Source organism: Gossypium raimondii, chromosome 13 (genome assembly GCF_025698545.1).
Source record: "Gossypium raimondii isolate GPD5lz chromosome 13, ASM2569854v1, whole genome shotgun sequence".
Taxonomy (NCBI): domain Eukaryota; kingdom Viridiplantae; phylum Streptophyta; class Magnoliopsida; order Malvales; family Malvaceae; genus Gossypium; species Gossypium raimondii.
Window position 1 is genome coordinate 1,996,718 of NC_068577.1, and position 11,930 is coordinate 2,008,647.

Here is an 11,930-nt window from a genome sequence, read left to right on the forward strand (position 1 = left end):
ACATGTTTGAGGTTTGGTGTTATGATTTAGGGTTTTAGGTTTTGTATTTAGGGTTTGACATTCTAGATTCAGGATTCAGGGTAAAAGAAATTACCAAAATTATGTTTTAATGATATTAAAAAAATTGTTGAAATGTCATTAAATAATTGGAAAGGAATCGTGAGTAATGTGATGGGAATGGCCCATAAAATAATTTCTCTATGAATGAGTGTATAATAATAATTTCATGTCTTTAAAATTTGAAGATGTGGCAAAATTTTTTGGTGCCTAAAATCTTAATTTTAAGATCATCTTAATTTTAAGATTATAATATATTTTTTGCAAAAACGTGTATATATATGCACGTGTGTGTTGAACATTTACTTTGACCTAAAATTACTTTTGTAAATATATGCATGTTTAATTGGTACATACTCTTATTTTCAAAAAAATATTTTAAAAAATTATAAATATTTGAAAGAATTACAAGTTTATAATTTGTTTAAATTTTATTAATACTAGTCTTATATATGAGGAGATGATGGTCTATATAGTATAGGTAAAAGTCATGAACCCTGATTCATTACGTTACATGTGGAATTATGGATTACATGGGAGTTTTACACAGTGGGTAATGGACATCATTTTAAAATGTTCCGTCATTCAAGGCGAAATTGATCTGGGGATGATAATATCTCCAATGTTGTTGTGCCACGGATCAGCCAAGTGAGTTGCCAAGTTCTCCAATGGTCCAGTTCCAGGGTAAGCTGATTGTTGAACACAAAATCCCACAAACGCCAACAATGCCAAACGACCTGCAAACAACAAAATCAATCGGATTTTCGAGCTCGGATGAATAGCTAAACAATTCTAATCAATTATATATATATATATATAAAAAGGGATTTAAGTTCTTTACCGTTCTTGATCTCTTTGACTTTGTATTCCTCGAACTTTTTAGGGTCCTTGGAGTATCCCAAGGGGTCGAAAGCACCGCCGGGGTACTTCTTTTTCTCGGTATCTTTCTCCATGCTGCGTTGGTGCTCGACGAAGGCGATGGCAAGGAACTCGATGACCAAGATTGTTGGGAGAGTTCCCCATGGAACAGGGTTGCCTAAGTAAGTGGCTTGCCCACCAGGAACGGCTGCCCATTCTTGTGCCTTTACCCAGTTTCCATACCCCAATGCCTCTGGCACCAATATACCAGGCTGCAATTTATAGTTTTATTAGAGAATTTAGTTAATTTTTATTTTAATATTAAACTTTTTATTGACTTTAATTTTACGAGTGAATCTAACACCAACACAGTTAAATGATGATGAACATACCCTTACTTTATAAAGCAAATTATATTATTGTAAAGCTTATTTTATCATTTTATATATTTTATATAGAGAAATAGATATATAAATATACATAATAAAATTTGGACCAAAGTCTCTATAGCTTTCAATATTTATATGTTCAACCAAAATTTCATTTGTTAGAGATATATTTTATATAAATATATTTATTACATAATTTTGCTTTTTCTTTCCTATAATGAGTGTGGCATTTTAAAATATTTATATAAAATAATAAAATATAATTATTGTGATAATTCACTTCTAAAATGACTTCAGTAATTTTGGGCTTATTTAAAAAGAAACATTTGCCGTTTAAGTGATTTAAGGTAAGTAAGAGGACTGAATTAGACTAAATCAAAATATAGAGACTAAAACCATAATTTGAGGGAAGAAAACACTTACAACAGCAAGCATAGCCCATCTGCAGTGAATCAACTCAGATTCCTTGTACCTCTCAAGGTTCTCCGGCACCTCACCAAGTCTAAGTGGATCAAACCCAAAGTCACTGAAAAACCAAATATATATATACACACACATTCATAAGAAATACTTAAAAATGGCTACATAAAAAGAAAAGAAAGATGGAATTTTTTTGTTTGAAATTTTACCCAGGTGCTGAACCATCAAGATAAGGAGGCCTAGGCTGACCAGGCATCCAGTCAGCCGACATGCTAACACGGTGGCCAACATTGGCGCCAAAGCTAGGCAACGGCGTAGCGGTGGCGAACTTGGACTTTGAAGAGGAAAGCACTGAAGGGAAAGCGGTGGCGATGCCACAGCTCATCAATGTGTTGGTGGCGGCCATAGGAGGAAAAAGGGTTTTCGTTTGGGAGGACGTAACTGAAAAGAAAAGAAAGTTGGGGGAATATGAAGGTTAAAGAGAAAAGGGAGTGGATATGGAGGTAATCTAAAAGTGGATTTTAATTGGCTAAGTGAAGGTAACAAATGCTTTGTTATTGCGCCACGTAGCATTTGCCAATCTTATTTAAGCCGATATGTGGGGAAGGAGACAATTGGATATTTGTGTTTTACTGCGTAAGCCGTAAGGTGAAGGTTGACGGGAAAAGGTAATAGGAAACAGTCCCGTCAGATTATTTGTATTTATTTTTTTAATAGTTTAATATCATATTAATATTTTTATTTTTAAAATAATTAAATTTAAATAAAAATATTAATTGAATTTGATAGATATTAATTGAAACTATTTTTAAACATAAGTTTAATTGATTATTTAAACTTAATATTATAAATTTGAATATTAATTATCAATAATTTTTGTAATTTAATTTTAAACATTTTAAAATCTATATATTATTAAATTATTTATTTTAAAACATTTAAATTATTATTTGTATATTATTAATAGCGCTTAATTTAAAATAATAAAATTTTATAGAGTAATGTACAAAAAAGTTATACATAATAATTCTGACTAAGTCTTAACTTAATTAGCATCAACATTATTATTATTTTTGGAGAATGAAGTGTTTTTCTTTTAATTTTTTGAATCTGTGAATACTTTTTCCTCTCAAAAAGTGGGAGGGTTTGAGCAAAAATATAGGCCCGATAATGGGTTTGGACAAAACACGAGACTCGTTTTCAACACGGGTCAGACCTCTGGTAAGTTTTTTGGTTTGGGCCCAATCTGACCCGAATTTGCAAAAAAAATAAAAAAACTTGTTGTTTTATCATCGTTTTGGTGTTGTTTCGCTATTATATTACTATTGTTTTGTTATTATTATTTGGATATCGTATAACTATTGTTTTATTGTTAATTTTGCTACTATTTTAAATGTATTTGCTTGTAAAGTTGTTAAGTTATACTTATATTAGTATTTTTTTAAGTATAAATATTTTTTAATTTATTTTCAATTTATTAAAAAATATTTATTTTAATGTTTTTAGTGTATTTGGTGTATTATAATTTTTAAATTTATTTTTATATAAAAATAATAATATGAAAAAATTAATATGGAGTGGACGAGTCAGGCTCGAGTTTTAACATTTTTGTCCAAGTCGAGCTTGGATAAAATTTTAAACCCTTTTTTGGGTCAGGCTCGAGCCTAGGAAATGGGCATAAAATTCTATTGAGGCCCGACCTGACCCGACTCGACCCATGATCACCTCTAAGTTTCTCTATGTCGTTTCCTATTTGATTTATATAGTTTACCCATTAATTTTTATAAATAAATATATGATAACACTTTATAACATATAAATCGTTTTTATAATAAATTTTTTATCATAATTTAGAACTTTTTAGATTTTAAATAATATAATTTTTGTTATAATTTTATAAAATTCACAAATTATATTTATAATATATTTTTAATATTTATAATATAAAAATTGTTGCCATAATCATCCTAAACACTCATATATATATATATATATATGTTTATGCTTATAATATAATTTTTATAATTTATATAAAAATATTTTTTAAAATTAAATATTAAAAAGACAGAAAATTTTCAATTACACTCAATTCGTAACATCTATCAATTATAATGATGATCAAATATACCATTTTATATAATTACACGTAATTACACCTAAATCTAATTATTTGATAGCTTTTCAAACCCAACATTAATATTTTCTTTTCTTAGAAAGATGATATAATAAATATGATAACAAGAACATTTATTGATATTAATTTTGCCCGCATTGCCAAAATTATGACAACAACGTTTTTACATCTAATGATTAATGTAGTCGTATTCTCTACATTAATCCTCACATATATATAAGTATATATATAGTTCATAGTACATCTCTGCTATTCCTCCCCCACTAAGCATCCCATTCACTGCTACAATTCACTCTCTTCACCATGGGATCTCCGGTAATATAATCTTCACCAAGTTGGCATTCTAAAAAGAAAACGAAAATTAAATACACCCCAAAGTTCAAAATTCTTTTTTTTTTTTTCTAAAATTTTGTTGAATTTGAGTTTATAGGGAAGTGAAATATTCAATGAATTTACGAAGCTATGTAAAGGACTAGTACTGATACTCCTCGGTATTCACATCGTGGTTCAGCTTATTCCTTCTTCCCTTACTTACTTTGCTCTTATTCCCGCCAGGTTCTTTCTCCCATTTTTCCCCCGCTTTTAATTGAAGTTTCATCGTTTTCATGTGAGAAAGTTTGGATTTTTCTTTACTTGGTTTTTTGTTTTGGTTGTTGATTTTGGTGAATTACCCATATAGGATTTTAGTCAAACTTCATTTTTAATTGAACAAAGTCATAGGATCATTACACTGGAACTTTTGTATTTCGTTTTTGGTAATCCTGTCCAATGTATATTTATAGATGAACTGGTTCTAGTTTTAATCAAATAGTTGATGTTTCTATTTTGTTATTTGGATGTTTAGATCTGGATTTTGGAATTTGATTGGCTATTTACCATTAGAGGGTTTTTTTTTTCCTTCTGGTTAAGTGGAATGTTTATTCTTTTTTACATATTTTAATTTGAATGCTTAGATCTGGACTTAGGAACTTGATTGAACTATTTACAACTATATGCAGTTTTTTGTAGTCATTTTTAGTTAATTAGAATATTCATTGCTTTTATCCAAGGGTTAATAGAATGGCTTATGATTTCAACATTTATATGCCGAGATTTTGATTCTAATGCTTGAACAAACTTATAGAGATCATTGTTTTGATCATCTTCCTTCACATGGCTACTTACTGTTTGATCAGTTGAATTATTATGTTTTACACTTGGCTGAAGGGAGTGGTTTTCAGGGTTTTGTTTAGGTTTTAGATATAGATTTTGAAACTTGAAGGTGGATCTTGGTTTAGAAACCATTGCCTTCCTGGTATTGATTCAGTGATTAAAGCTGTAACAATGGTTTGGAGGACTTGGGAAAATTAATATGAGATCCTGCCCCGTCAAAAGAATGGATTTTTCATTTTGGATCATGATCTGGTTGTATACCATGTACCTATAGCTTTACATATTTATCTGTGGTTGGTGTTGGATTCCTTGAGATGCAAGCTATGCTGCTTGGGCTCTTCATTCTCCTTAAAGTACCCGTTTCTGACACTCTTGTCCAACAGATAGATATGAGGATATGAATTCCGAGGGTCCTCCAAATACATGAAAAAACTTAGAAAAATCTAACCACACCCATGTCAGATACATATCCACATGCAACACTCACACCCGAGTCCAAGTAACATAAAGATGCAAGAGAGTGATTCATTTGATTCCTAGTTTATTTCCTAAAACATATTTTTTCAGGACGATTCCTTTTGGTTGGAACCTCATAACTGCCGGTTACATTGAACAATCAATTCAAGGGGTATGAACATGTATTCTATTTTGCCTCATTTTCCTTTTGCTTTTTCTTTCAACCATATAGTTGTATTGAAGCTTACCGATTTCTGCAGCTGGTGGTCAGCACTCTTGGTCTTCTTTTCATGGGGAAGTTGCTTGAGCCGATATGGGGTTCTAAGGAGTTCTTGAAGTTCATCTTTGTAATTAACTTTCTAACTTCTGTCTGTGTTTTCATTACTGCTATGGCCTTGTACGGAGTAACAAGGCAGGAAAATTACCTGTGAGTGCTATGATCTCCCTATGCGTTTGAGAAGCATTTATATTTGGTTACTTCTCTCCTTATGCCATTTCCTCTTTTGCTTGTTCTTTTTCCATCTTTCTTCTCAATTGAATGTTTGAGAAGCGAAGAGAATAAATTTATAAAAACCGAAGCACACTTCTCTCCTCTTCTTCTCTGACTGATCTGTATGAAAATGGTGGGTGTATTTTGAAGTTGATGAAACACATTCTGCAAAATTTAGCCTAATCTTTTTTCCCATCATGTTTACATTTTTTATGCCTCTTATTCTTGTTTGGTCTTTGTGCTAGTTACATGCCACTTTCTGGCTTCCATGGGGTGCTAGCAGGCTTCTTGGTTGGCATCAAGCAAATGGTACCCGACCAAGAGTTGCCTCGGCTGAAAATAAAAGCAAAGGTAAAAATTTATATTACTAGCACCATTAAATTCAGTTTGACATAAAAAGATTTTCTAGCTGGGAATTCGCCTTTTATGCTCTTTATGATGCTATCCTTTGCAGTGGCTTCCATCTCTTATGCTGTTGTTTTCCATTGCCATAAGTTTCTTCACTCCAGAGTCAGCAACATATCTTTCAACTTTGATATTTGGAACATATATGGGCTGGATTTACCTCAGGTACCTCCAGAGAAAACCAGAATCGAAGCATAGGGGTGATCCGAATGAAGATTTTGCATTCTCGACGTTCTTCCCTGAATTTCTCAGGTATTATTTGCCTTTCGTTTTAGTTTATGATATGATAAGATAATTCACTTTAAGCTCTTTCACAAGTGTTTGCATGCAATTTGGTCCAGACCAATGATTGATCTCATTGCATCAAAATTTCACCGGAATCTTTGTGGAAAGTCTGAAGCTTTCATAGATACTCTGGCTTATAGCTTGGGAAGTGCACCATTACCTGGTTCTGACCCCATTGAAGCATCAAGAAGAAGGTACATATTTATGTTAATCCTGCTATACTCATTGGAAAGTTCAATGTCTCATCATCCCTATTGTAATAAATATCTAATGAATCTAACATCCGATACGAACACCATAAGCTTTTTCATGAACATTTTATCTTTTAATATATTGAAAATTGGTCAAACCTTGTTGGAAGAAATAAGATGAACAAGTAGGAAGATGTTTAAGAAAGGAAAGTTATGAATGCGAAAGCCGGAACTTCTGTAGAAATATGCAGCAGTTGTTGCATAAGATGTCTGTAGTTGAAGACTGTAACGGGCTTCTTTCATTATGACGGATTGCAGAGAAAAAGGGGCCAGAGCATTGGAGGAGAGATTGGCAGCTGAGAGTTTGATTGCTGCTGGAAAGAAATCAGAAGAGCTGCAGATAAACGGCACCAACAATGTTTGATTGCACAGAAACTCTACCCCATCGTCAACAATTATAGAGGTTACATGAATCTCAATACTACAAAAATTACTTTCATTTTTTTTATTTTTTTCCCTTTTTGTGACACACACGCATACGTACATGAGAAATCTTCTTACATTTGTGTAAAACTAATTTAGTTTTACACAACGAAACATACTGAGTTGAAATAAGAAATTTTAGATTATCTTTGTGACCCTTGCAATGAAAATAGATACGGGCAAGTAGCAATGATTGCACAGAGTTTAATCGGGCTAGTAGTTTATCATTTTACAACTTATATTATTTTTTATTTCCGCAACCCGATTTATGAACTAGTCTAAAACTCTTTCCACTTATTCACGGCGGATAATGAATACAAGTAACTTGGCATTGACTTGTTCTCCAAGAATGATCTGAAAAGAATGAAAGCTTGACGAGGACGATGCAGTGGAACCTCATGACCTGCTCCGGTTACTGTCACAAATGTCAGCCCTTTGTATTCTTGGCTCCACCCACCAACCTTAATTCAAAAAAATAATTAAACCGGCGTGTTACTCAGACCAAGTGTTAGATACTGATATGTGATTAATACAGGTATGTTCAATTCTTTTAGGTTTTGCTCACATATTTGGAGTCCTATAACATCATATCTCAATGATCATGTTTAGTAATGTCAGACACAAGTACTTCAAGAAAAATAGAGTCGGAAGAACAGTTTGTTAACCCTATTTTTTGAGAAAAACATGCAATGAGGCTGCAATAGGATTAAAGTTTGAAAGAATGTGTGGGTTTATAAGGACTCACCTTGCCATTGTCATACCAAGGATGCCACTTGTTAATGGTAGGTAGTTTCAGGGCATCAATGGAGTATCGAGTTGCAGTCACCGGAACCACTGCGTCAGTGTCTCCACTGCACAAAAGTGTTCAATCACACAAAGAAAAACCCGGACCAGCTATCGAAACTGAAAAAAGGAAAAGTACAATAAACGAAACAAAGGACCAATTTTACTGATAGTTTGAGACCAGGGACCCTTGGCGAAGGTACCATAATTTGGATATGAAAGGTTGAACAATTTCCAGGATAGAATATGATCGTCTTAGGGGCCTAACCTCCCAAATCCTCAGAACTCTCACAATACAGGACATCCGGTTTAAGGCAATCCCGACAAATTTAGTCAAACAAACATAGGTGAGCAACATAATGGGGCATACATCCTAAAGTGTCTAACCATAACATGGACTAATTGACTAACATTCATAAAGCTCATGCCGGGAGTTGGTCGATTTTGGTTATGTTAGAACTTAGATTCTTCAACATTTGCCAATAAATTCCCAATGGCAACAGTCTTAGTGACTACTTCAGCAACAAAAAACATATAACCCTCCGGGTAACATAAAATCTGATTTGTGGAGACAAGAAGAAAGAAAGAGAGCTAACTTACCTGTATACCCATATCCGAATACCAGCAGCAATTAGTTCTTGGTATATAGGAAGCATAGAGAGAGGAGAGTCCGTCCAGTTATATCCAACAACATCACTGTAAATCGAACATCTTTGTAAACAACGCTTACTGGATGTCTAAAACGAAATCATCCAAAATCAATATTTAATCACCCACCTGCAAGTTTCCCATTGATAAGGAATACCAGTTACATTTGCATGAAGTGCCTTCTGAACTTCAGGGCGATTAAAATACTCTTTCGAGTACCTCTCAGTGCATGGATCAAAAGCTCTTGACATCCATGGCTGCAGTTTAAGTAACAAACAAGGTCAATTGCAGGGTCGGAATGGATAATTCCAGGATCAGTAACCAGAGCATAGAGGAAAACAAAACAAACAAGCTTAATCAAAATTAAAGGGGTTAAAACATTCTTGTTCGGAACTCGATGATTTAGAGACTACATGCATAGCAAATTAGGTTCATGAACTATATCGGTAAGTCTAGCTGTCTAATGTCCGAACCCCATAAGCAAAAACGCATCAAATTAGTAGAGAAAACAGCAAGGACAACTAAAAACTATGCAACAACCAAATAGAGACATATGAAATTGTCTCATCACTATTGCCATCATCTTATGACTAAACTCGATCGTCATAACATATTGGATGCGAAGATATTTGCCTCTTTTTTTTTTATCTTTTATCTCTTTATTTAGTGCAGCAACTTTAACGGGAGAGTACTTTATGGTCCACAACAGTTAAACTAAATAAATGGCTTCTGACAGGCTTTCATAAAATTCAACAATGGCATATAACTGAGATGATCCCACAGATTTAATGCCGAGTCCCACCTGAAAACCAGTCATAGTACAAAAGTTCTCGGAGTTTCAGAAAGATACAAATTCTACTTAATGTGTTTGCTTCCCATAATGAATCAAAAAATATCTTAGAACATCACATGTAGCGTACATAGCCTATTTTCCAGACAAATGATTCAGCTTTACTGCATGTTAATACGATCAAGTCTGGGATAAGCATGAATTTACGGACAGGAAAGATAACCGTCATCCAAACTCAAATCAAATCAAATTATCTTCTCAACATTCCATACATACATACATACATACATATGTGTATATACATATGTATCAATTCCATGATTTAAAGCTATATTAGTGACATAAACATATGGATTATATGTAAAACCATGTCAGTTTACAGATAAGTGGAAAAGTTCTATAATTGTGTTCATAAGGGAGGAGAAAGAGATTGATGGAAACTTACGTAATGACCCCTTAAGTTGCGTCTTAACGATGTGGTATCTGCACAAGGTTGTGTGAAGATGCTATATGGATCGATGTTTCCTTGCTCCGCTTCGGCAACTTCAAGAGCAGTTGTGCATTCTGAGGAGGGATGTGTAGCTGATCCCAAGTCACAGGCAACTTGCAGGTTTCGATAGGTGGAATCAGATATCAAACCATGAGTCCACCAGTACTCGAATGTGCCAACAAAGTCATGGTAGTCATCGGTAACAGCATTTCCGACCTATACAATCCGATGACAGTAACTCATTTTCCCATAAAACAAAAGAGCTGATTACCATTAAGGATTGAAATTCCAACAACCCATTCTTACCATAAATCCTTTGAAATTGATAACAGGATTCTGAACCCCTTTGTTTCTTTCATAAACAATTTGAGCCAATTGAGGAACATAATGACCTGAAAGTGAATCCCAAAAACATAAAATCTTATATGAACCAAGTAAAATCTTAAAGCCGAAAACCGGGATCAAAGTAACACCTGCATAACTTTCTCCAGCAATATAGAAATCTCTATACTTGTACTGTGGAAACCTTTCAAGCCAATTAACCAGAAAAACATATGCATCTTCAGCTGCGAATTTACAACACCAAGATCCCAAAAAAACATGAACTAATTGCATTACAAATACCAAATTATCCATATAGAAGTAAATAAGTTTTACCAGTTCTCTTATCACCAGAAGTGTATAAATCTGATGTTGTGTTTGTGTATGAGAAACCAACACCAGCTGGAGATTCAAGGAATAGTGTATTTGCCACTGAAAAAAACAATTGAAACAAAGCAAGTCTTAAATGAAATTCAGACAGAACATAATACAAGACAAAGGTTATTGAAGACTTACACTTGTTCCAAGCATAAGGATTGGAGTAAAGTGTCTTGCCATCTGGTCTAATACGAAAAGGACCAATCTCTTCAGCTGCTCCATAAGCAACTGAAGAGCAACCAGGTCCTCCATTAAGCCATAAAATAAGTGGCCTTGTCTCAGGTCTACGGTTCAATGGTGACTCAATAAACCAGTAAAATAATGCCCTCCCAGCTTCTTCATTTACAGTCACATACCCTGAATATTGATTGAAGTCAACATTCTTTGGCTGTCCAGGTAACTCTGTGATTTTATCCAAATTTTGATCTCCAAAAGAAGAAGAAAAACAAGTAAAGCAAGTCAAAAGCACAAAGAGAAAATCAATGAACCTTGACTGACCCATGAATCAACCAATGAAGAACTCACAAAAACAAGCAATACCCAAATTCACAAGTTCATAAATATTTCTGGGTTTTCAAAGATGGAACCTTTGGATATTCTAGAAAATGGGGTTTAACAAGAGAGCTAATATTCACCCAAAAAAAAGAAAAAAACAAGAGAAAGCTAAATAGACTAGTCAAAAAAGACAATGAAAGTACAAAACAGACCAATACACACACATACACAAAAAACAAAGAAAATAATCATCACATTTAAAGTTAGATTAAGTAACTATCAGGACCAAATTAAAAAAAACAACTCAAAACACCCAAATCCCAAAATATCTCCAGAATTTCCCAATGGCATTTAAAATTTTAATTTTTCACAATCTTCCAATGATAGTGATTGGTTGTCATGAGGTGTAAAAACAGACATAAACCTAATTAAACAATGAGGCTTATGTTTTTTCCTTTTGGCTTTTACGTTCTTATTTGTCTGTTGATTAGATTCAAAGGAAAGCTCTGAATTTTCTTTTCTTTGGTTTTCTAACTTTGTCATTAGATTTCATCCCAATAGTTAAAGGGTTACACATGGGATTGTTCCAAGTTTCAAATTTTCATTTTCCTTTTATCGCAAAGTTCCAATATTTAATTTGAGCTTTGTGGGAAAAATATGCCCTTATCAAATTTGGAAACAAATTATATGGACTATAAAGTTCTA

The 11,930-nt window shown here is 33.4% G+C and overlaps 3 protein-coding genes across 3 annotated transcripts; 1 reads left to right on the top strand and 2 right to left on the bottom strand.

Annotated features, from left to right (window-relative positions):
- Window positions 1–535: 535 nt before the first annotated feature.
- On the bottom strand, window positions 536–2,176 carry LOC105782926 (chlorophyll a-b binding protein 6, chloroplastic). Its single transcript, XM_012608023.2, has 4 exons — window positions 1,934–2,176; window positions 1,728–1,830; window positions 899–1,187; window positions 536–794 (listed from the first exon to the last, which is right to left on the bottom strand). Exons 1-4 carry the CDS (start codon window positions 2,128–2,130, stop codon window positions 643–645), a joined length of 741 nt encoding a protein of 246 aa, XP_012463477.1. The 5' UTR covers window positions 2,131–2,176; the 3' UTR covers window positions 536–642.
- Window positions 2,177–4,048: 1,872 nt separating this feature from the next.
- On the top strand, window positions 4,049–7,466 carry LOC105782925 (rhomboid-like protein 19). Its single transcript, XM_012608021.2, has 8 exons — window positions 4,049–4,173; window positions 4,289–4,413; window positions 5,578–5,638; window positions 5,727–5,893; window positions 6,202–6,307; window positions 6,411–6,613; window positions 6,703–6,840; window positions 7,156–7,466. Exons 1-8 carry the CDS (start codon window positions 4,162–4,164, stop codon window positions 7,259–7,261), a joined length of 918 nt encoding a protein of 305 aa, XP_012463475.1. The 5' UTR covers window positions 4,049–4,161; the 3' UTR covers window positions 7,262–7,466.
- LOC105782924 (serine carboxypeptidase-like 27) lies at window positions 7,444–11,428 on the bottom strand. Its single transcript, XM_012608020.2, has 9 exons — window positions 10,869–11,428; window positions 10,689–10,784; window positions 10,505–10,597; window positions 10,338–10,423; window positions 9,987–10,247; window positions 8,881–9,008; window positions 8,704–8,799; window positions 8,066–8,171; window positions 7,444–7,781 (listed from the first exon to the last, which is right to left on the bottom strand). Exons 1-9 carry the CDS (start codon window positions 11,230–11,232, stop codon window positions 7,599–7,601), a joined length of 1,413 nt encoding a protein of 470 aa, XP_012463474.1. The 5' UTR covers window positions 11,233–11,428; the 3' UTR covers window positions 7,444–7,598.
- Between the last annotated feature and the right edge of the window lie 502 nt (window positions 11,429–11,930).